The sequence below is a fragment of the Falco peregrinus genome, chromosome 6 (assembly GCF_023634155.1).
Source record: "Falco peregrinus isolate bFalPer1 chromosome 6, bFalPer1.pri, whole genome shotgun sequence".
In the NCBI taxonomy this organism is placed as follows: domain Eukaryota; kingdom Metazoa; phylum Chordata; class Aves; order Falconiformes; family Falconidae; genus Falco; species Falco peregrinus.
This window is the reverse complement of record NC_073726.1, coordinates 56,956,301-56,980,131: the sequence shown is the minus strand read 5'-3', so window position 1 is coordinate 56,980,131 and position 23,831 is coordinate 56,956,301. Positions and strand designations below refer to the sequence as shown.

The 23,831-nt window shown below is 57.4% G+C and overlaps 2 protein-coding genes across 2 annotated transcripts; one reads left to right on the top strand and one right to left on the bottom strand.

Moving 5' to 3' along the window:
* The first annotated feature begins 625 nt into the window (after nucleotides 1–625).
* On the top strand, nucleotides 626–9,970 carry CSDC2 (cold shock domain containing C2). Its single transcript, XM_005237401.3, has 4 exons — nucleotides 626–855; nucleotides 7,116–7,381; nucleotides 7,654–7,776; nucleotides 8,038–9,970. Exons 2-4 carry the CDS (start codon nucleotides 7,206–7,208, stop codon nucleotides 8,198–8,200), a joined length of 462 nt encoding a protein of 153 aa, XP_005237458.1. The 5' UTR covers nucleotides 626–855; nucleotides 7,116–7,205; the 3' UTR covers nucleotides 8,201–9,970.
* Nucleotides 9,971–10,326: 356 nt separating this feature from the next.
* On the bottom strand, nucleotides 10,327–22,091 carry PMM1 (phosphomannomutase 1). The gene is made up of 8 exons (XM_055808593.1): nucleotides 21,949–22,091; nucleotides 21,722–21,839; nucleotides 20,705–20,781; nucleotides 20,406–20,497; nucleotides 17,977–18,076; nucleotides 17,097–17,172; nucleotides 14,129–14,244; nucleotides 10,327–13,332 (listed from the first exon to the last, which is right to left on the bottom strand). The coding sequence occupies exons 1-8, from the start codon at nucleotides 22,015–22,017 to the stop codon at nucleotides 13,210–13,212; spliced, it is 771 nt and encodes a 256-aa protein (XP_055664568.1). The 5' UTR covers nucleotides 22,018–22,091; the 3' UTR covers nucleotides 10,327–13,209.
* Between the last annotated feature and the right edge of the window lie 1,740 nt (nucleotides 22,092–23,831).

The window sequence follows — 23,831 nt, the reverse complement described above, 5'->3', positions numbered from 1 at the left end:
CAGTTTATGACGTTGCCTCTGCCTGCAGTGCTGGCTCTCCTGAGCACGGTCATGCTAGCACAGGGGAAAACAGAAAGGAAAGACCTTTGGGGGTCAGGGGGTTGGCATGGTGTGCTGCTAGAAATGAGACCCTTAGAAAGCACCTGGGTTTGTGACAGCTGCGAGCCCAGCGCAGGGGAGCGGGGTGGTAGGGTGGATTTGTGGCATGTCCCCCCGTGCTCCCGTGCTGTGACTGTGGCACCCGTGGGTGCCTGGGGGACTGCAGGCTTGAGCAGGTGGGAAGAGTGGCTGCAGCAGCACCAGCAGGACTTGGTGTGACAGGGGAGAGGTTTGATCGGTTGAGGGGGACCCCTCCCGGTCCAGCCCTGGCCTCCTGGCCCCATCTCCCCCTCTGGCGCTTTCCCACTCCTGGTTCCGCTGTCTCTGCAGCCCGTGGGGTGCCCCTTTGCATCCGGCCATGCCACCCATGCGCATCACTTTGTGTAACCTGAGTGATGCAGCCCCCTGGGGCCGACCGACTCCCCTCCAGCCCCCCATACCGACTTGCTCCTTTAAGCCTAGCTCAGAAATGACCAGGCTGATCCCTCCCACCTGCCCGCTCCCCCTGGCCTGGCCCTGACGTCAGGGGAAGGCGTGTGGATGCGTGTGTGTGCGAGGCGCACATCATACACACATCAGATACCGCAGATCCATCAGCAGGCAGCCGGCAGGCAGGCAGGCAGCTGGAGAGAGCCCCCAGAGCCGGGCTGCAGGTGAGACTGCTGCTCCTCACAAGGTTGTGGAGGAGCGTTCGGCCCTGCCGAGCACCGATGCTTTGCAGAGCACAGCGCCACGGAGCCCGTTGCTGCTAAGAAGGTGAGTGAGGGGAGGCACAATGGCCATCCAGCTTGCCCAGGCTATTGTAGCTGGAGGTTAAACTTCACGCACCGCCTTTTTCGTTCAAACCTGCGTTTTCCTTTTGATGGCAGAGAGGTGCGAGGGTGACGAGTGACTTCCCTCCTCTGGCTTGGTTATTCCCCACTAGCCTCAGGAACAATAACTCCTCTGGGGGTGGCGGCGTGCGGCTTTGCATGCCTGCTTTGGCTGGGGAGCTAATAGCCAGGGCTTTGCCACGGGGGGCTGAGATCAGCTGGGACCCAGCTCTCTGATTGCCAGGTGACGGGAAGGGGATTTGTAAAAAAAACATCTTATTAAAGCGGTCTGACAATGATGAGGGCTGGAATTGGGGTTGCTTTGGGACTGGCTGCTCTATTCATTCCTGCAGACAGCAAGTTAGATCTACAAAGGAGGAAGGAAGGATAGCGAGGAGGACATTTCGCCAGGTCTTTGAACAGACACTGTTCTCATTAAAAAAAAAGAAATCCACAACAAAACAACCAAACCCCACAAACTTGGTATTTGGTAGTGATGATTATGCATATATGCTTAAAAGGTAAATCAAGCCTCCATGATGGCTTCTCCCTTTGCTTCCCCTTTGCATCTGGCAGCCTGCTTGCTCTCCCCCATGGCCTCCCCAAGAACTGGGCAGCCCAGCACTGACTAAGGGAGCTTTTTATAATCAATCCATAAAGGTGACATTCATATTTTAGCGCTAAGCAGGCTGTATCGTAGGCGAGACTATCTCAGCAAAGATCCTTGGAGTTGTGAGCGTGATTGGCTTAGCTGGGGAGGGGATGCTGTCAGTGTTTATTCTGCAAAAACTGCCTGGTTTATTTTTCCTATAGTAATTTGTCTCAGCAAAGAGGGTTTTAGCATGCAGGGTAGGCATGGAAATTGCTTTGCATGGTATTTAACTCTTTAACAGCATGATCTGGTGACCAAAAAAGGAGGTGGCAGGGGGCTGAGAGGCTTTCATTAGCATCGGACAGAGACAGCATTTATAAAAACCTGCCAGACGCAAAGGCTGTGAGCCTCCTCTGAGGAAGGGAGGATGGAGAAACACAGGCCGGGGAGCCCTGCGGCGGCCCTGCTTCGGTAACCCCTGCCTGGAGCCATCCCAGTTCCCCAGCTGGTTCCTGCCCTTCACAGTAGCCCCCCGGGAGATGCCGATTTGGGATCTCTGCTGTCCACAGCATTGTCGGTGGGTCCCTCAGCGCACGAACGTGCCAAGCAACTGAAAAATGGGATTTATGTTTTTGCATCGAGCTCTGGGGGCATGCTCCCGCATCTGGAGGGGTGTTGCTCTTCTCTGCTTCAGCCCGTGTCTAGACAGGCTGGGTCTGGAGGGGCATCAGCCTCCCCGGGAGTGGCAGTGGGCCAGGACATCGCTTTTCCTGCTCTGTGGGGCGAGGAGATGGCTGCTGCAGTCGCCAGGGCAGATGGGGTGTCTTTTTGACAAACAGAGACCTTTTTGTTACTGGGGTAGCTACTGGAAGGAGTGGGGAGGTAAAGTGGACTCCTGAACTGGGGCCACTGGCAGTCATGAGCAATGGAGAAAATGTGATGGCAAGCGGCAGGGAAGAGCCTGTGCGGGAGCTCGCTGGAAAAGGCAGCAGAGGGAAAATAACCTCCAGCTCCTCGGCTGGGGTGGGGGGAGCAGCGGCACTCGGGAGACCTGAGCGTGATGGCAGACAGCATCCGAGCCAGGGATTCGCGAAGGGACATGGTGGAATGAAAGGAAACTGCCCATCAAGGCGCCGGTGGGCCAGTTGAAGGGTCAGGTCCAGAGCCGGAGTGTGACGGCCACCGGCAGAGTGGCTGCTGGTCCATCCATCCCGGGCAGTCCCGGCGGTTCTGGCGGATGGGAAGGAGCACAAAGAAGTGCGGTACGGTACGGGAGGGCCGACTCGCCGAGGGTGATTAAGCCAATTAAATATGTATTCCCCCGCCCGGCCAAGGGATGCATGAGGGGCTGTTCTTCGCTGCTGCTAATGAACGGGGAGTGGCAGACGGAGGCTGGTGCCTCTTCAAAAGGCTCCTTCCCCCCTTCTGGGGGACCTTGAAAGGCTGTTTAGTTAAACAAGGTCACAGCCAGCACCCAAGTCAGTGTGTTTGGCTTTGGAGAGAAGGAGAGAGACAGTGATTTTATTTGATAAACCGCAGACCTTTCAGTCGCTGGTGATGAATGGGGTACTTGGATCTGGAGATAAAAGCTGATGTGTCTACTGCCTGTCTGCCTTAATTGGCCTGGGTTTCCTGCATTCGCCTGCGAGCGCTCCGGCTGTCAGGTTGGCTCGGAAGCCTGCCCTCCAAAAAATACAAAAGCAAAGCTGGCTGCTGCCACCGAAGGAAACCCTGTCACCAGAGGGCTCTGGGGTTTCACTCCAAGATGGTTTCTTTGGGGAGGGGGAAAGATGGACAGGGTAGGGGGTGGTTTTAAAGGAGAGCAAGACCCTTCCAGGGAGCGCTGGGCAGTGCTGCTTACACACCTCCTCGGCCCGGAGGACTGTTGCCCCAGGGGACCCTCAGAGGAGAGCCACCAAGGGGGGTTGGGGGGAAGCGAGGTGGAGGTCTGGCAGCGGTGGTGGAAGGGGGGGTTATGCTGGAAAGGCTTCCTGTGCCCCACGGCAGAGCCGGGCTACTGCAGCCTCTGCTCGCCTCCTCAAGCGACCTGCATTTCATCCTCACACTGTATGTACATACGTGCATGGGGTGGACATGGTGTCGGTGGTGGTATCTGCCAGGCTGGGGAGAGACCTGGGGTGGGGAGAGATTCTCTCGGCCCCGGCAGAGGTTAGCATGACTTTTGGTGATGGAGGAGAGGGAGAAAATGCCTCCTGTGCCCCAGGTGTCCCCTCCTTGTCGTCTGCTGAGGCTGCAGCATGGAGAAAGGGCTGGGGAGAGGATGGTGGGGTGGAGCACCGGGAGAGAAGAAGGGCAGGAGAGGCTTTCATCTCTCTTCCACTGGGCTTGGAGGGGAGGAGACACTGGTGAGGACATGCTTGAGTCTCCCCTCTTCTCTCAGCTTGTTTTTGCCATGAGTTTAATTTCCTTGGTCCCTTTGTTTGCTGCAGGGATTTAAATGAGGTGGGAGGCCCGATACCGCCCTGGGAGCCCCAGCGGTGCCAGAGCTCCCGCTTAGCCTCAGCTTCACCAGCACTAGCAAAGCTGGGTGTTCAGCCACTGGGCCCCAAGGCTGACCCACAAATTTGGGTGCTCGAGCTGGGTGCTGGAGTGGGCCAGAGCACTGCTGGCCGTGGGAGCCAGCCTTGGCATGGCTGCAGGACAGGGGTCTCTGCTGCAGCCCCCACTACAAGCAGGAGCTGGGGGAAATGCCTCAGTCAAAGCAGGCTGCTCAGGAACACGTCCAGGGCAGGCTGCATACCCCCGAGGATGGGGGTCCCACAGCCTCGCTGTGCCCGTCCCCTGGCTCACCCCAGTGAGCAGCTGCCCTGTGCCAGGGCTCTCCCCCACATCCCCATGGACCAGCCAGAGCCCTCCACAGTGCCTGCGGGTGATCGTGCCTGGCTTGTTCTCCCGTGTGGGGCAAGCTCAGCTCGTGGGGGCAAACAGCAGCCCCAGGATGGCACCCTCCGTTACTGCCCTTGGGTCTCTGGAGCGGGCTGTCTGTCTCCTCTCCCCCAGTGATGCCCAGCATGCTCCTACCCCCCGCCACTGCTCATCCCCCGAACCACCGAGCCTTCCAGGGCACCCAAGCCTGGGCTGTTCCTGCAGGAGAACCTGAGGCAAACACACTCTTGGTTGCCGCTGCCCATGCCATTTTGTCCCTGCAAGGCTCCCCCTCTTGCACGCCCCTTCCCCTTTGCCTCATGTATTTCTTTTGCCTGTAGGAAACCCATTTTTTTAGCCTCTTGTGGACCCAGCTGGAGGAAGTTCTTTCTCCTGGTGCCAACCAACCCCTTCAGCATACTAATAGTTTGCTCCAAGCATCGTTATTCAGGTTAAATACCCTCCATTGTCCCTAATCTGGTGGGGGAACTGAAAGGCCTCATCAGCAGAAGCGTGCACAGAAGAGGCATGCTGTGCTGAAGCCATTTTCATAGTGGCAGCTCCATGATGTGGCAGAGAACTGAGGGCTGCTTCCCCCAGATTGTCCTGCTTGTCCATCCCTCACACCTCTTGGGAAGGTGCCAGATCCTGCAGCGATACTTGGGGACCACATTGCTTTCTGCTGCCCAAAAGTGGCCGGGCTGCTCGCCAGCGCAGGCAGGGCGGTTGGACGGGGGGCACAGATGGGAAGCAGTGAAACAGCTTGGTGGCTGCCCCAGCCTCTGGGTGTCTCGCTTGGGTGCTCCCTGAGCCTCTCTGCGCTCCTTGGGCGTGGGGGAAGGAGATGGTGAGCTTGAGCCTGGGAATGGGAGAAGGAGTTGCTGAGCCAAGGGCATGGGGAAAAGAGATGCTGAGCCTGAGCACAGGGCAGGGGAGGAGCTGAGCCTGGGCACGGAGGCAGGGGATGCTGAGCCCGGCGGGTCTGGAGCTGAGCAGCCCCAGTGCAGGGTGGGCCATGGAGCAGAAGGCTGGCATGTGTGCTCCTGTTGCTTTATGGCAGAGAGGAGCTGCTGAAGCGCATGAAGGGTTTAGTCTGGGGGCAGATGGGAAGCCAGCAAGGGGAGAGACATTTCAGAGGGGTTTATGGACACACCTGGAAGTCATCTTGGAGGGCAGGAGGAAGGTGGTGGCTTCTGTCTTGGAGTGGGACTCTAGCATGGCCTCTGCCACCTGGACCTTGGGGTGAAGCTCTGCAGGCTGAGAGGAGGCAGCTGTTAGGATGCTGGCTGATGCATGGATGGGCACCAAAGCTGCAGTGGCAGCAGCCAGGACCCGGTGGCAGGCAGATCGCCTGGAGGGGAGTTGTCTGGTCCCTCTCCGAAACTTCAGCTGCTCTAGAAATCTTTTCCCATGTCCTTGTTGTCTGCTAATTTCAGAGTGGAGGTGACCCCTTTTGTATGTTCCTCCAGGGCCTCCATGCCTCAGGGGACTGTGGATGAGTCAGAAATCAAATTAAATATTCTCTGAGTTTCCTGGTGTGTGCAGGTACTGTCCCAAAAGATGCTGCATACCCAGCAGGGTGGGAGGGGCTGCAGGAGGTGGTGGGTAACTCCACAGGATGTCAGGCTCCTCAGCTCTAGATGATGGGGAAACCCCTTAGCCTGAGGGATGATGGAGACAGAGGACCCCCCACCCAGTACCCCCAAATTGCCGTACCCGCAAACAGCTGCTGGTGTGGGGCACCCCGAGACAGAGGCACCCAGCATCAGATGTAGCGACTGATGGGAAGAAAAATTGTCAGAGCAAAGGCTTTCTGAGCAAGCGGCTGCAGTGCTGATCATGCACCAGAGCATCTTGCTGGAAGGCTTAAAAATGCACAACCCCCGGAGTTTCGTGCTTGGGGTGGTTTGGCAAGGACAGCCAGGCCCGTGCTTGTTCTGGCTGCTGCTATTTGGCAGGCGACATCTTGCACATGCTCCAGCAGCCAAAGGTTGCAAAATTGTGGGGTTTCTGCCCCTTGGGGCTTTAACTCCTTGCAAACCACATGATGCCAGCCAAAAACTGGAGCCTGATGACCACAGTGGCAGGAAGCTGTGCTTGTGTCTCGGGCTCTGCAGTAGCCTCCTGGTGTCCTTTCCCCATAGGGATGTGCGAGTGGGTAGCAAGCTGATGGTTGGGGCTGGGGTTGAGTCCTAAATCCCATAGGGCTGAGGCAACCTCCAGCAGTGGGGAGACCTTAGACCCCTGACCTTAAAGTATTTGTTGTCTCAGCCTTTTTCTTCACCTTTTAAGCAGAAATCTTGGGCTGGGGGGAAATCTTAGAGGCTGGGGCTGGGGGCCTGGGCAAGCTGGCGCTGCATGTGCATCCTTCCCAAATTGTTCCCTGCCATGGCAGCCTGCAAGCAGCTGCTCCTTCACCCAGGGTGTGCGTTTTAGTGATTGCACCTCTAATATGTGGGATTATCCTGGAAAATGAAAGGTGAAGCCACAAACCAGGCTCTTTTCTTCCCTTGAGATTGATTTGCTGAAATATCCCAGGTTGCTCCGAGCCAGGGCTATTCCCAGCACTGGAGGTTGGTATCTCCAAAGTACCAAAGGCCAGCAGCATGCTGCCTGCTCCCACAGATGTGGGGCCAGGAGTAGAGGGGGCAATTCCTGACAGTAAACCGTCCCTGCCAAAAGCCCCCTTGGGGGGGGCTGTAACCACCCCCCACTTTGCTCCCCAGGTCGCAGGCAGCAGACCCGTGCTCCTGGGCGCCCTTTCTCCTGCCACCCACCCGCCTGTTCCCAAAACGGAGGAACCCGCTGGCCCCACCATGTCATCAGACCCCAGCGCCCCACCAGCAGTGCCGCCCCTGCACTCCCCCAAGTCACCGGTGTGGCCCACCTTCCCCTTCCAGCGGGAGGGCAGCCGCATCTGGGAGCGGGGCAACCTCCTGCTGCGGGACCTGCCCAGCCCTCTCCCCACCAAGAGGACCAGGACCTACTCGGCGTAAGTACCTGGCATGTGGCGAGTGGCTTCGGGGCTGTCCGACTGAGCCGAGCAAGGGCCGCAGTCACCAGCAGTGCCTGCAGAACTCTGTGCCTGGTGCATGTTGCCGTCACAGCACCCGGCATCACCGCACCCTCCTGCCTGGAGTGCTGCGAGCGGGTGCCGTGAGGTCTCAGGGAACGCCATGTTTCCATAGCAAACTTCTCCCCGTGCTGCCCCCCAGGCAAGTGCTGCTCATGAGACGTCTCCATCCCTTCCCTTTCCTCCCACAGAACAGCACGTGCCTCTGCCGGCCCCATCTTCAAGGGTGTCTGCAAGCAGTTCTCTCGCTCCCAGGGCCATGGGTTCATCACCCCTGAGAACGGCACAGAGGACATTTTTGTGCACGTATCTGAGTAAGTCCCAGGGTCGCGCGATACTGAGACACCTCGGGGGAGCCGTGCCTCAGCATGGGGCTGGAGACCCTTGAGCTGGGGTGGGGATGTCTCCATGGCATGGGAACGGGGCTCTGCCTGTGCTCTATCCCCTATTGCCAGTGGGTTTTCTTTCCCAAAGCACAGCTGGGACGTTGGGTGCCTTCCTTGGTAATGGGTGGTCCGGGGCAGGGATCGGGCTTTTGGCCCCAGCCCCACCACCTCTCCTCTCCTCTCCTGCAGCATCGAGGGAGAGTACGTCCCAGTGGAGGGGGACGAGGTGACATACAAGGTCTGCCCCATCCCTCCCAAGAACCAGAAGTTCCAGGCAGTGGAGGTGGTCCTCACCAACCTGGCACCCCACACGAAGCACGAGACATGGTCTGGCCAGATCATCGGCTCCTAGGCGCCCAGGGGGTCCGCCAGCCGCTCAGCCCCACAGAACAAGCCTGCCCAGCCGCTTGTGGGGGGCGCAGGGGGAGCTGAGGCGGCAACGGGGCTGGGGCTGCCCCAGAACACGCAGGTGTTTGCGTTCGGTGTCTTTTATAAGGTTACGGTTTCCTTTCTCTGTGTGTGTTTGTAAGTGTCTGTCGAGGAGAACAGGGGAAGCAGAGCCGTCCCCTGCTGCCCCCAGCTCTGGGGACAGTGCCAAGCCCCATGTCCCCTTCCTTGCCCCCGAGGCCACGGGGAGCAGAGGAACCAGTCCTACCCCAACCCCCCCAGCTGCCCCAGGCTGAAGCAGGTGCTGAGAGCAAGAGGGGGCCAGGGAGAGGCTGGGGGGGGGGCTTGGCTCATCCTCTTGAACCCCACTCTGGCAAGATGGGCACCTGCTTGGTCCTGCTGCCCACAGCACGGCAGCAGCGGGCCATGCCGTGGGGCTGGGGAGAGACTGGGGGGTGTGGGGCGGTGTATCACTGTGTGGGGGCTGGGTGGCTGAGACCCATCCCCATCACTGGCAGCTCACAGCACCTGCCTGAGCCATGTCGCTCCATCAGAAGATCTCAGGTCAGCAGTGCCACGCGGAGGCGAGTGGCTTACAGAAAGAAAAATTTTAGTTAAGGGGCAGATGGGTGCTGGCAGGGTGCCAAGGGCACTCGGCATTGTGCCTGGGGGGATGCGCCTGGGCATGGGGCAGGGGTGCACTTGGTACCTCTGTGCTGTGCTCCCCGTCGCCACTGGGCCGGTAACGCACTTTTCTTGGCTTGGTGCTGACATGGTTTTGGGGAGATGGCTGCCTTCTCCTCCTCCCCTTGTACCCCCAGCCCCCTGGGGACCCCCTTCCCACACGTGCACACGCGCACGCGTGTGTGTGCAACTCTGTAGCTTGCCGAGGGGGGCGAGGGGCTCAGGGGTTTGAGTAGCCTCAGCCGTGGGGTGAGCGCAGCCACCTCCTCCCCAGCCCCTTGGTGTAGGCAGGGTCTCATATACAAAGCACAAACTTCGTTTTTGGTCTTCGCCGCCGTACCCTGGCCAGGTGGGCTCCCACCACCCCGGGGAGGGACAGGCAGGGGGCGGTGGGACAGGGACAGCATGCACTGGGCTGGGCCTGAGCTGACCCTAGGGGAACAGCACCTGTGCCGGCACTCCGGGAATTATCAGCATCCTAAAGGGTTTATTTCAAAGTGTGGTTGGGGACAGCGGGGTGCCAGCAGCTCCCCTTGAGCAATGAAAGGTGACAGCTGGCTCTCCAGGCACCCGCTCAGCAGGAGCTGTGGGCACTGCTGGTCCTCAGCACTGATGGAGAAGGGCCTTTTCCACCTTTCTTGCTGCCACTGTTGCAGTGGGGACAGGGGTCTGTCATAAGCAGGAGAGGAGGGGTCAAGGCTGGTGCCACGTGGGACAGCTGGGGCCCTGTGGATTTGGGAGGACCACTGTGCACTGCCCCAGCCCTGGCTGGTGTGGGGACTGCCCCGGGACCCCACAGCCCATCTCACTACCAACCTGAAGCCCAGCTCGCCCAGAGGCTGTGGTGACACTGGCTCAGTCCCCAGGACATGCAGTCAGCTTGGCCAAGGCAAACTTTGTTTGATTCTTTTTTTTCTCTCTTTTTTTGGAAATAAACTAAAACCCTAGACTTGTTGGTGTTTTTACAACTCCGGTGTGGTTCCCGCCTGTCTGGCTGTTTGTCGACCTTTGTAACATTGGCAATAAACCATTAAAAGTGACTTTCCCATGAGCCCTGCCCATCCTGGCTCTTTGTCGTGCGTGTGCGTGTCGCAGTGGGGATGCTAGTGGCTGTCCTGCATAAACAACCTGGAGCACCCATGGATTTATCCAGATGGCAGGACAGACTCACCCACTTCTGCACAGCATGTCCCAGGGGTCCTGGGGTGCTCCAGCCTTGCTTAGGGGGAGCAGACCCCGTGCCTGGGACAGGAGGCTGCTGCCCACCAGGATGGAGCAGGGACCAGGACTGGGGCTGGTCCCCCACTGCTGCAGGGATTTTGAAGTGTGGCTGCCTGCCATCTGGCTGCATTTCACCTCAGCAGAGGCCGGCACAAAGCACACGCTGCCTCCAGCTGCTGCATGTGGTAGATTTAATATGATTGATTTTATTATTTTTTTTCATTTACATATATATGTATTTAAATATATTTCTTATTTAACAGTATCAGCCGGACAGGAGCTGCCCATCTCACATAGATATGGAGCCATATGGCAAGATGGTCCCTGACACGGGGCCCACCACATCTGCTCACTCACGCATACAGGGGGAGAAACCCCCACTTATGTCATGGGCACCCACACTGGGAGAGGAGCATCATGGCAAAGGGGTCTCAGGGACAGGCGTGCGCCACCCCCTAGGTATAGGGCTCCCACCCCAGCATGTCCCGTGCCTCATCCACCCCCTCCTGTGCCTCATCCCTGCCTACAAGGGATGGCAGCTGAGGCTCTCAGTGGCCCTGCTAGAGCAGGGGGATGGGACCAGATGACCTCCAGAGGTCCCTTCAACCTCAATTGCTCTGTGGCTCTGAAAGCCTGGGGCTGCCCCAGCTACCTCTGATGCCATCCTCTTCCTCATGCCTCTGGCAGGACAGGATGTCCTGCTGGGAGCTGCCCTCAACTAGCCCAAGCTTGGTGTAAGACAGAGACAGGAATGGGGAATGTTCCTGAACTTGATCCCATCCATGCACATGTGAGCTCCTGAGCAGAAAAAGCGATGGCTGGTGCCTCGAAGGTCATCCCTGCCTCAGCTCCGCTCGCCCTGCAACTCCCCCCACCCTGAGCAATGGACAGACATACAGCCTTGGACAGAGCCTGCCCATCCCTTCAAATATTCAAGTTATCTCAGCCCACAAGGCCACCAGAGTGCCTTGTGCATTCAGATCCAGACCCGCTCTCACCACTAAGCTTGCTAGAGATCCTGCCGACTTTGAATAGACACAGGAAAAAGAAACCCCCCAAAACCCCATACATAACCTGATCCACAGTGAAACAGAGAAGAAGGAACCGCAAAGCACGATTCCTCCAGGAAGGTTGCAGTGAAGGGCCAAATTCAGTGGCCTGTAAAAAGGGTACCCTGCATTCAGGCTTCTCCAACAGGTCCTCTTCTCCATGCAGAAATCTTCTCTGGGCAGAAAGAGGAATTTGTGCATTTGTTGGGGATTTCTGGATGCTAGGCAGACCGCTGTGCTCATGCAAATGTGATGCATTACAGACCTGATGTGTTGTAGAGTTAAGAGGTGCAATCAAGTGGAGGAGACAGCACCCCTGCTTCTGTGGCCAGGCAGCAGTGCCAAGGTCCACTCGGAACTCTGCTCATGGCAACATGGGAGCCCTGCCCTGGCTCTAAAAGCACCAATGTATCTCACCTGAGGAACATGGTCCCTTGGTTAATTGGCGGTGGCCAACGGAGAAAGTTCTCTCTGCAGTCCAGCTACTAGGTGGGAGATGAAGAGCAATGGTGAGGAAAGTGGGAACAGAAGAGAAAGGGGAGAGGAAACAGGACCAAGAGACAGAGCAGTGCCATACCAGCAGGGACGTGGTGAAAAAGGTTCTCAGGGAGCAATGTGGGGGAGTTTTGCAGGAACCTCCAGCATCCTCCAGGACCACAAACAACAGATACATGTGCCCTGGGGAGCTACAAGCAGGACATCTCCCTTGAGGGGATCCCTGAGCTCCTCTTAAGCACCAAGTTGTGACTAGCATCACTGGTGCGGCCACATGCCCTGGGCATAACTGCCAGGAATAAAGGGGCAATGTGAGGGAGGAGGTCGAGGTCTGAAAGAAAGATGTAGTTTTGCAACCCACAAAGACCCATGAGAAAGAGAGAAGCAGAACATATGACAGCTGCACTGGAGAACCTGCCTCCCTAAAGGTGACCACATAAACTTGTGGGATGAGATAGGGTGGAAAAGTAAGCTCAGAGGGCACTGCTGAGTGGGTACCCCCATTGGCACTACAAACCAGGTGTGGCCTGTGTTGTCCCTCTCTGAAAATGCCCCTGGCAGCAGCATGGAAATCTGAGCAGTGGGAAGGAGGGGACTTGGTCTGTAATGAATGCCCTGGGTAAGTTTTACACTGGCACATCTGTGACACCTAATGGACGTGGGAGTAGGAAGACTGTCGGGAAGCCTTCAGCCCACAACTGCTCCACAGGGTGCTCTGTGCACGCCCAGCATCCTCCAGCCGCACAAGGCAAGGTCTGACTTGAGAACTTCTTCAGAACAGAGAAAATAAACCCTGGGGTTTTTTTGTAAGCTAAAGAGAGAATTAGGTTCTTCATGCACCTGAGCAAAGCTCAGAGCAGGAACCCAGCCATTTTAAAACTTCATTCCCAGATCATCTGTAGGGACTGGCACAGCGTGGCACTGAGAGGAAGGATATGGTGACCCTCCCTGTTAGGATGTACAATGCTGCAATGAGCTGGGGTCACAGCTACCCCTTCCTACCATGGGCTTGGAGCAAACAACAGCCTTCCTGGCCTCTTGCCTCAAAGCGGATCTGGTGAGTGTGCCAGGGGCCTCAGCAGCCCCAGCCTCCCTGGCCAAGACACAAGGGGGACAGAAAGGGGAGACACATGTTCCTCAGGCAGAACTGTTAAGAGAAACAGAGTGAAAAAGAGAAGAGGGGAGGGAGCACGGGACGGACACACACATACTCTCATGACTGGCCCTTTCAAATGCTTTCCGACCAACAAAGCATCTGCATCGCACCCACCACAGCCCAAACTGTCAAGAGAGAAGTTTTTCTGGAGTTGAGGAGGGTCTGGTCCCACGAGCTGTAGATGGGGAGTGCCAAAGGGCTGCTCAGCAAAGCCCCCTCCTGCACACCCACCCGCACTCACACGTTACCTCCCGACCAGATCTGGAAAGTGGTTTCTTCAGTCTACCCTGAGCAGATTCCTCAAATGAAGGTGCTTTTCCCGGTGGGGGGAGAGGGTGAGGGTGGGGCAGGGCTGTGGGGACCTGGCAGTCAGCGCTCATTTGCTCTCTCTGGAAAGAAGATTTCACGACATCGCTGGACTGTGTCCTGGGGAGACTGGACACTGTGTCCCACCGTGCGGGGATCGTCATAGATTTCATAATCGTTTCCTCCCTGCAGTGGAATAGAAAAATGGGGAAAGCATTAGCAGGATCTTACCAGAGCATCCTCATACATGAATCTGCATCTTACTCTGTTCTGAGCCGGGGTGGGAGCCCGCAGCTGGGCAGGCAGGGACCTGCTGGGGAAGGGGCTGCCAGGGCTTTGGTGGCCCACGGAGGCAGAGGCTGGGCTGGGAGCCCTGCTCCCTTCTTCTGGCCTCCCCTCTTCAGTGCCAGGGGAGGAGCATAGAAAGGATGGGGAAGGTCCCAGACCAGCAAAGCTTGTCCAGGCGCCCAGGATTAACCCTGCCCTGTCCGCAGAGGGGCTAGCAGGTGAGGTCAGCACATTTGGGAAGCAGAGGCTGCCATCATCTGGGAAGAGCTGAGTGGATGGCCAAGGTGGTCTGCAGCAGCAAGGAAGCACCATCCCCCACCACTCTAAAGGGAAGGTGAAGCTGTTCCTGTTGTTGAAAAGCCCTCTCCTAAGTGCTGGGGGCTTGTGTTTTGGGTCTTGTGGGCCACAGAAGTGGCTTCCCCCCTCCTAAGGGTGCCAGGGGGAGGAAAGTGATGCTGAGGTGGACCTGCTCCCCAGCACAGTGAATCCAAGGCAATTTTCCCGCGACCTGGCAGGCCTGCCACCAGCACTAGCCCACCACAAACACGTGCTGCACAACAGCATCTCTCCTCCTCGCGGCACCACTAGAGGACTGTATCAGCCACCAGCAGGACCCAGGCTGTGGGACCCATGATGGGGCAGCTCCATTCAGGAGAGAAAACAGCCGTGTGTGGGGCGAGCAGGGCATACTCACAGGGGTTGTCTCATTCCCAAAGAAGTGGATGGTATCAAATCTCTCATCGTCGAGCACGTTGAGGCAGTAGCGCTTGTCCCAGCCCTCTGGGAAGACGTCAAAGCTGATCATGCCACCTGCCAGAAGAAGGGAGGGCATGAGGCAATGCTGGTGGGAGCCAGCAGGGTGCCCCCCTACCCTGGGACAGACAGGAGTAGGGGAGGGGGATGGATGTCTGTGGGGAGCCCAGCTCTGCCTCGGTGTGCATGTGGGCTAGGCCAGTGGCAGATGCTGTTCCGATGACAACAGGCTGGCATGACATCAGCATGGCTAGGGTGACAGGAGCATGGCTCCCCTGACTGCAGGCAAGCAGGAACCAGCTGGCTGCAGGGGGGATGCATCTGCTGGGGGAGGCGTGGGGTCACGCCTTGCAGAGAGCATCAGCATATTCTGTGTCCCAGTGGGGGACAATGAGCTTGGAGATTGGCACCGAGCTCTCTCCTAGGCTCTTGTGTGGACATCACTGGCCATTCTAAACCCACTGATCTGACAGGCCTCAACCCTGCAGGGACCAGGAGCTCCCGGCACCCTGCACAAGCAAAGCAAACCCCGTGCATTGCACAGCTCAGGGGTCCCAGCTGGCTGCACTGCAGGCCCCACCAGGCTCTGTATGCTGATCAAGAACCATGGACCCAGCAACATAACCAGGCTGGCGGGTTGCCAACATATGGAGGGGCACCAAGGAGACAGGGCGAACGCACAGAGGTAAGGGAGCTTTCCCAGAGAGCAGGCACACATATGCACATGGACACCCGCAGCCACCAAGGGCTAACAAACTTCCCAGCCCTTGCTCTTAGACCAGGAGAAATTTACTCCAGCACTGTGCCGCCTTTGGAGGCAGCACCTTCCCTGCCCTCTCAAGCTGCCCTGCTGCATGCACAGGCTGCAGAGCCAGACCCTTGTCCCAGCAAGGACACAAGTGACATGTTTGTCCCAAAACAAGGCCCATGGCTTGGGGCACACACATGTTTGGGTCTTGTTTGGAGCCAGGAGGATCAGGGATTTGAACTGGGATATGCGTCCTCCTGCTAGTTCATGTCTCTGTTCCTCTTGGTTTCAAGGGGACCTCTGCTTTTCCTCTTGGTTTCAAGGGAACCCCTGCTTCTCCAGGCAATCTAATAGCCCACCAGCAATCCTGGAGTTTCACAAACTCCATCTTCATAAATCATAACCCCACCTCTCTTAGAAAGGGGGTGAATAGACAGGTAGCCACAGGGACAGTCCTTGCTGTGGCACAGAGGCACTGATACCCTGGACTGTTTAAACGTGCACATGCTCCTCTCCTCCTCCCTGGCTGGTTGAGGTGTCCCTGTTGGTTTGGGATTCCCAAACCAACCCTCCTTGGAGCCTGAGGAGCTGGGGATGGAGCCTGTGTGTTCAGCTCAGGGCAGAGGATTCACTACTGGACAGGGTGCCCTAGCACTGTGATATGGACAGGAACAAGTGGCTTGTGAGCTCAGGGAAGATGGGGATGCCCCCAGGCCAGAGCAGGAGCTAAACTTCACTGACCTCATTAAAAACCTTCTTGGTTTTGTATCTAAAGCCATTTACCTGTGAAAAATGCTGCATTTCACGGTGTTCTGGCCTTTTAATCAGAACTGGGCAGCAAGAAGGGGCTCCTGATGCCAGCTGCAGAGGGTAGGAAACCAAAGGGAGAAGAGATGGTGTGGAGGACAGCCAGCACTGTCCCTCACCTAGGCAGAGCATGTGTCTGGAGAGCTGCAGGGAGATCTCCTACCACCTCTGGGGCTTGTGTCCTCCACAGCCTGGGACAAGACACATGGAGCCAGCTTGGCAGAACAGCCCTATTTCCACGTGTTCCTGTTTTTGGATGCCTGACCTGAGACACCCCGCGTTTTCTTTGTGGAGGAGCGGGAGGCCCGCAGCTCCCCTTGTCTTCATGCTTTTACACAACAGGCCTGGGCTCTTCATGGTGGCTTCCCAAAGTCAGAGGAGAATGGCCCATTGTTCTGCTCTCGTCCCCCGTGCCTGCGGGGACATGGCGGCGGGGACCTTCTCTTTCTCTGCTGTGACAAACGGTGTGTGTCAGTGCTCTGGGCAGCACAGGATGCTGAAGGCAAGGGGAGGCTCTCAGGAGGAAAGCCCTTGGAGGACCAGAGGGCTAGACCCTCTGCACTGGCCCACACTGGGTGCAAGTGGGGTGTCACCTGCTGCCTCTCAGTCTTGTCACCCCTTTCCCCTTTGGCTAGGCTGCCACATGGCATCTTCTTATCTCACACATACCCATCTGCTCTACGGAGGGTCTTCTTCCAGCAGCCACCCCACCACTTACACACCCTTATTTTCCTCCCTGTCCTGGCCAGACCCCCAGGATTGCTCAAGCCTCTCCTTTGGCTCCTTGTCTTTGGTAAGCTGGCTCCAAGAGCCACTCCAAGAAGCAGCCCTGCAAAAGCCCATGGCACGGAGATGCAAACTCCTTGCCTCCCAGCAGCTCTTTGTCCAGGAAGAAAGATGTTTCCTTTGTAGCCAACCCTCCTAAGAAAACCCCAGAGCTGAGACATGCATGAGGCTCCTGTCTCATTCCTAGAGAGGAGTGCATGTGCCCGGAGCTCTGCTGGCCACCCTGCTGCTGCTACTTGAGCCAGAACAGACCTTCTGGTCAGGGGTGAGCTCCACAGAGCTAACTGAAATTAAGGCAGAGATAACATCACAGGACAGAACCTCGCCTGTCTGGCTGATTCCCGGGGAGGCAAATTTGCAGCACAGTTTACTCTCTGCTGTCACACTGCCATGGAAGTGAATGTGATGCCCCTGCAGCAGCTCTCTAGGACCAGAAGCTCCTTGTGCTCTTCCTGGGGTCTCCAGGCCCCCAGAGGGAACAGCTGGGATTCCTGCTCCCCTTCCCAGCATTTTATGGAAAACATGGTAAAGAGGCCAAGGCAAAGCCAGGGAAGCCCCCTCTGCTCACCTCGAGAGAAACGCAGGCCTTTGCCAGCAAACTCCCTCTGCAAGGCTGCCACAAACTTCTCCCGGATCCGTTCTTTCTGTGGAGGAAGGGGAAGGAAAGAGGGTTTGAATTAGAGTTGACCATCCGCTGTAAGCTGTCTGGTAGACAATTCTGGCTGATTGCTCCACTCCCTTCCCACCTGCCCTCAGCCCCAGCGTAACACCGTTTAGCCAGCTTTCACCAGTGCTGCCCAGCGTCTGCGTCAAAGGCCACCAGCTCAGGACAGCTCCAGCAGGCTCCTGGGAAGAGCAGATCCTAGCCCTTCCTTGGCAATGAAATGCAACTGCTTCAGTTTCCCAGAAGCCCAGTTCATAACCCAAAGTCTCTAGCTTTGCTTAAGAAGTCTTGCAAAGTCAGACTGATCCCTTAACCCCAAGAAAGCTCCGCCAGGCAGAAACTGCTGTGGGCATGGGCCAAGTGCTCCAGAGGTCTGCTCAGCAGATCCGCCGCTGTGGCCCTCTCAGTCTGCAAAGCCCATTAGTTCCTGCTCTGTTGGGGCTGGGAGACTGGGAGAGAGAAGACAGATGCTGGGCCACCTTCGGTTACAGTAAATGAGGAAACACCAGTGAAGCGCCTTATTCCCTGGGGCTCTCCCACAGCACAAGGAATCCTGCTGGCCACCACAGTGGGTGGTCTCCAATGAAGTCAAATTCCTCCATCTGTGTCTCTCCTTGGGTTTTCTGACCCCTAGTCCTGCCTCCACCTTGCGGCATGTGTTGGCCCAGTGCACAGCTTGGAGCTGGGCTCCCTTCTCCTTGGGAAGGGGGGAAGCGGGTAAGACCCAAGATCTGTGGTGCAAAACCATCAATGGGAAGGGTGAGCCCGAGTCTGGCCCGCGTACCTTGTCCAGCTCAGAGAACTCTATTCGCTCCTCTGGGGTGCAGCTCCGTCCGATGGGGGAGATGTTCAGCATCCCATTGCGAAACTCAATGAAGGTTCCTCTGTGGGTGGGCAAGGGCACAAGATTACTGGGGCAGGGAGAGAAAACCAGACCTTGCCAGGGGAATAGCTGCTCAGTGAGGCACGCAGTCTCTGCAGGGACATGCAGGAGGAGAGAAGCCATTGCCACTCATGGGTTATTCATGCCAGGCAGAGACCAGGCATCAACAACTCCACTAAAGGTCTACAAGGGGCTCATAGTTTCACAAAAAGAGACTGTAAGAGAAGAGGAATGAACAGTTCCTGTGTGCCCTGGGGACAGGCTGGAAGCAACAAGCTTAGGTGAGATGATAGGAAACATTTTCCAATGTTGCAATAACTGCAAGGACAGCTATTGCCTGGACTGGACCAACTGCCTGATGAGACAGTGGCATCTCCACCCCTGGAGGCTTTTAAGAACCTTTGGGTGGGCTGGGTGAAGCTGGCAGTACCTTGGGGCAGTGGAAAGGACCAGGTCAGTGTAACTCACTGCTGATGTCTGGCAGCAGGCTGATGAGGAATCAGGACTTCCTCGTGGGACACACATCAGGTAGGACCTGCAGGGCCTTTGCATCTACTGTTTGTCTTGACTGCAACTCTTACCTAAGCTTGCACGGACAGGACCCAGCTCCTGCTTGCCACCCTCACCTTGCACAGGGATTACTGCTCTGCCGCTTCTTTGGTGGGCTGGTTCAAAGCACTAAGCTGGCAGAAAACTGCTCTTTCTTTTTTCTTCACTATAAACCCAGCCAGTTCTGTTTGCTTATCACCTTGGAATAGCTCACCGAGGGATCAGACAGGTACCAGCACTAGTGGGGCAGAAACAGCAGGGGATGACAGCACTGCCAATCTGAAAATGGACTGAAGCTCTTGTGGAAACCTAGCTGGAGCAGTGAGACCCCTTTCCCTGTCCAGCTGAGGAGCCCTGAGCTCATTAACCCTCTGATGTCCCTCCTAGCCCTACCCACTGTTTCTCTGAGATAAAGTGCTTGCCACTCTGAGTCTGGGAGGAAAACTCTCCACCTCCTGTCTTGTAACACAGTGAAGAACATCATGGGGAATGGACACACAGGCAGCCATGCCTGCAGCCTGGGAGCAGCATCTCTGCAGCACAAAGGGTTTGGTGGATCATGCCCCAGGTCGTGACTTGGGAAATGCCGGTTAAAGTCCTTGCTTTGCTAGAAATCCCATAAGCCTAAGTCCACAGAAGCGCTTAGGAGCTGAACCTTCATGAAGCTGTTGGGCAACCAGAAAGCAAGGAGGCAACCAAACAAGCTTGAGGGTTCTGGGTCCCAGCCCATGCTTTCAGAGGTCTGTTCAGCCGGCAGTCCTGTGGCAAGGAGCCACCCTGGCCCCTCTCCCCGATCCTCATATTGCCACATGGTGACTCACATCAGGCTACTAACCTGGATCACAGTTTAGCAACTTTTATCAGTTTAGTTTTGACCAAACGGCTCACTTGCTTGGGTTCACTGTACAAACACAAGGGGACAGCAGGAACAAACCAGCTGGGACAAGGGGAGGGCAGAGTCGCTGCTTTCAACAGCCTTGCTGGCTCACGTGTTTGCGCTTCAAGGGTTTGTGAAACTGTGGTCTGAGGAGTGGTTTGACACTGCACCCAGGCTGGCTTAACTGCAGGCTGCCTCTGAAAGAGGTCCTCCTGCTCTCCCCTTCCACCCTCACGCCATCACTCTCTCTCAGTGATAACAGGACAAGCCGATCCAATGGAAAACTGCCCCTTTATTGCCTGGCAGTGGCCTAGCCTTCCTTCAGAGGAGGTGTACCAACCCAGCTCACCCTGCGGCTGCTGGATCTCACGGGGGGAAGCCGACGGGAACACCTGGTCGAGGCCAGAGTGGGGCCAGCCCTATTACCCATGGCACCAAGGGACTCTGGGTTAGAAACAGCATGAAACTGTGTGCTCAGGCACTGGACCTCCCATCTTAAGAGCCATTGTTCATCTGTTTGGAAACTCATATGACCAACGATGCCTGACACCCTGACCAGTAACAAGCTGGTACCATTGTCCTAAATGAGATGCATGCAGTGGCTGTATCCTGACGCATGCAGTGGCTGTACCCTGCTTCCCACGAAAGAAAATCCGAGGGGCAAAAGAGCAGGCATTATGCTAAAAAACAGTGCAGACTCTCCAGAACAAAGACCCTTCTCCATTATTTGCCCACTGCGCCCAGTTTGGTAGGACAGTGATCCTACACAGGGTCTCTAGATACAAAGATAAAACCCGGAGTGACACAAGCTCAGCATCTCAGCTGTCCTTAGGACAGCTCTGGAGCTCAGAGCTCCCTAGAAATCAGTGATGTGACTGCCATTTGCATGGGCTTGGGCTGTTACCGTTTCTTGGGCAGCTTCAGCAGCGCCATGTAGTTGAGACAGAAGTTGATTAGATCCTGCAGGAGCTCTTCCCCCAGGTGGTCCTGAATGGCCTGCAGGAGGAGAAGGGGGCATGAGGAAGATGCCTGACCTCCTGCGAAGCCCACCCAAGAACATGACCTGGAGGAATGGACATTCAGACCTGGCACGTGGGGAGAAGAGACAGGGCCGCCCACCCGCCCGGGGCCAGGCGCTGCCCCCCACAGCGCACACAGGGTGGGGGGACAGAGAGCCACGGCTGCAAGGGGAGCTGGGCCTACCTGCTTGGAGACCAGCTGCCCGTTCTTGTATTGCACTGTGCCGTTCTCTGCGAAGACATAGTCAAACTTATCGATGACTGAAGGGGGAGGAAACAAAAGAGGAACCATGAGCACCGTCTAGGAAAAGGGGCCAAAAGGACTGGGCTGAGGACTGAGCCATCCTCCCAGTTCCCTAGCACTACCCTTCCCGTGTCTCCCACGCTCTGCACAGGGCCGCCGACCCTCCTCACTCTCCACAACGGATGAGGAGATTATCTTCTGCTCACAGGTGGGGAGCTGACGCACACAGGGGGAAACGACCTGACCGAGGTCACGGGCTGAATCAGTGGCAGGCCAAAGATAAGGCCTCCAAAATGTCAGGCCTTCAACCGCGTGCATGTTATTCTGCTCGCTCTCCCCCCCTTCCCACCGCCGGGGTGATGCAGCTACTGGTTATCTAACTCCAGCCCCTGCTGCAACCCGGCCACGCAGCCCTGCCGAGACTGCCACAGCTCCAGCCGGGAATTCCTCGGCCGCCCCCCGGTACCGAGGCCGGGGGCAGAGCTGGGAGCCCGGCCGCGCTGCCACCCATGCCAGGGAGGGAGAACACGGCGGGGGCGGCCCCCTTGCCCCCCCCCCTCCTTCCTGTGCCTCGCGTCCCCGTTGAAACGCGACGAGGAACCCCCCGGAGCCCGCACCATGGAGCAGCAGGGAGGCAAAATGTGCAAGGGGGGGGGTGGCGGGTGGGACCTGTCAGAGCCCAGAAGATGAAGCTCATACGAAGCCGCCGGCGGCGCGGCAGCGTGGGTTGCAGCATCCCTGCCCTCCCAGAGGGAGCCCTCCACGCCGGACACGGCCAGCCCCCTCCCCGGCACAGCCAGCCCCCTCGGCACAGCCCCCCCCTCCCCGGCACGGCGAGCACCCCCACAGGCACGGCCAGCAACGCCCCCCCCCCGGCACAGCCAGCACCCCCGGCAGCCTCGGGGTCGGATTCAAGACACGGGTGACCCCCGGAAGACTTGGTCGGCCGCGTCTCACCTTCGTCCCCGTCCCCCAGCTGCTCGGCTATCTTGGCGTAGTCGGAGCCGCCCACCACGCCGATGTGCACCCTCTCCCGCAGCTCCCGCAGGAACGCGTCCACCTCCGGATCGATTTTCTGGAAGGGGAAGCAGCGGCTGAGGCCGCAGCCGGCGGGACGAGCTCCGCCACGCCGACCTCGGTGGGTGCCCCCCGCGCCCGATCCCAGCGCCCCCGGGCCCTGCTACCTGCCGAGCCGGCGTCAGGGTCCCGTCCACGTCGAAGAGGCACAGCACCCGGCCCCGCGCCGCCGCCATCCCCGCCGCCGGCCCGGGCCCTGTGAGCGGGAGGCGGGGCCACGGCCGGGCGGCGATGGCGGCCGCGCCCCCCGGCAGCCGCTCCCCCGGCAGCCCCCGCCCCGGCAGCCCCCGCCCCGGCAGCCCCCGACCCCCCGGCAGCCACCCCCGCCCCGGCAGCCACCCCCGCCCCGGCAGCCGCCGCTCCCCCGGCAGCCGCCGCGCCGACGTGCCCGGGGGGCTGGCGCGGCCACGGGGAGCCCTGCAGCCCCTCCCCCGCACCCCCGTAGCCCCCCCGCGGTGCAGTAACGCGCAGGTGCTGAACCGCTTTCCCGCCCCAGCGGTTCCCCTTAGACGCTGCGCTTGGGAGCCCTCCTGACGGACCCGGGGTTTGGGGGCGGTGTGCGTGCGGGTGTCCGCACATCGGCTGCGGTTACTGCAGCATCCGCCGCATTTAGGGGCTGGGGTCTGGATTGAGCTGCCGGGTAAACGCAGCTCCTCTGGGGGTGTCTGTGTCCTGAGGGTGGGGACAGGAGGAGCATCCATTCACCTGGTCGGTCCCCATCCCTCACCCCACGTTTCCAATCGGATGCTGTTAACCGCTTGTATTTCCATTGGAGAAGTTTTCAGCCCCCACCCGCTGCTGCACAAAGCCAAATCTGTTTCTTGCAGTAACTTTTGCTTTGACCCACTTAGCAGTTACCCCACAAGTAATTTCAGATTTAATGACACCATCTGCCCAGATCATATCCATACGGCTCCGCATTGTGCTGGCCCAGTAGGTAATGGTGGACAGCCTGCCCAGCTGCTGTCTCCTACAGGATTTCCTAAATTATTTTCCAACATCAGAAACAACCTATGTGGGACATTCAATGCTTTTTGCTCAGCAGTTAGCTTGCCTTCTCTCCCTGGATAGTGCTCAGTGTGCTGAGCTAGGCTGGAACTGGGGGGAAGATTCTTTTTGACAGTCTGATTGTTTTTTCCCAGTATTATTTACTTTCAGGATATTGCACAACCCCTTTTCACAGTTCTTCACCAGATTCCCCTCAAAATGAAGGATTCAGATGGCTTCACAGACTGGTTTTTGCCCCCGATTTTGCTGCTCCCACTTCAGCAGAAACAATGTTAATAATTTACTTCCATGCCATTGCCTTGGACAAGGTTTACCAAAACATCCTCAGCTATTTGCTGGGGGGGAGGCTTTCATTGTGTCCTCCACTTAAAGTCACCAGGATAGCTATTTCCACAGTGTTCCTGTGAGTTACCTCCACAACACGGAGAGTCAGGCAGTCTTGGATGGGTATTACAAGCGGTATTTGCCCTGGCATTGACGTTCCTGCAAAATCACGGCTTCTGGGGCCTTCTGGATCAGACCCTGATTATGAACTCCCAACCTCCAAAAGCTGGATTCTTTTCTCAGATGCATTGCAGCTCCCAGAACAGTTTCTCATCACCCAGCTGCTTAGTATGAAATTGGGTGATGAATTTTTAGTTCACTCGAGGGTTATGCTCATTTTTATAGGGCTTGTCAAGGTGTGATTACACATATCCCTCATCAGTTAAGGTGTGGACACTTACTACAGAATATGAATACCTTCAAGTATGTCTACCATGACATGCTGACGAGGAAGTAGAGATGCCTTCATGGATTTGGGTTGCTTGACTACCAGAAGCCAAAGAGCTGCACTCCCTTCCAGCAGAGCCACGAGCTAACACCCAGGACTCTCAAAAGACAGCCATGGGAACATACACAGCGAGCTCCTGGGGGTTCAGGAGTGCAAGCCTTTATTTTTTGTAAGTCACAACATGGTTCAAGGACAGGACTTCCCACATCT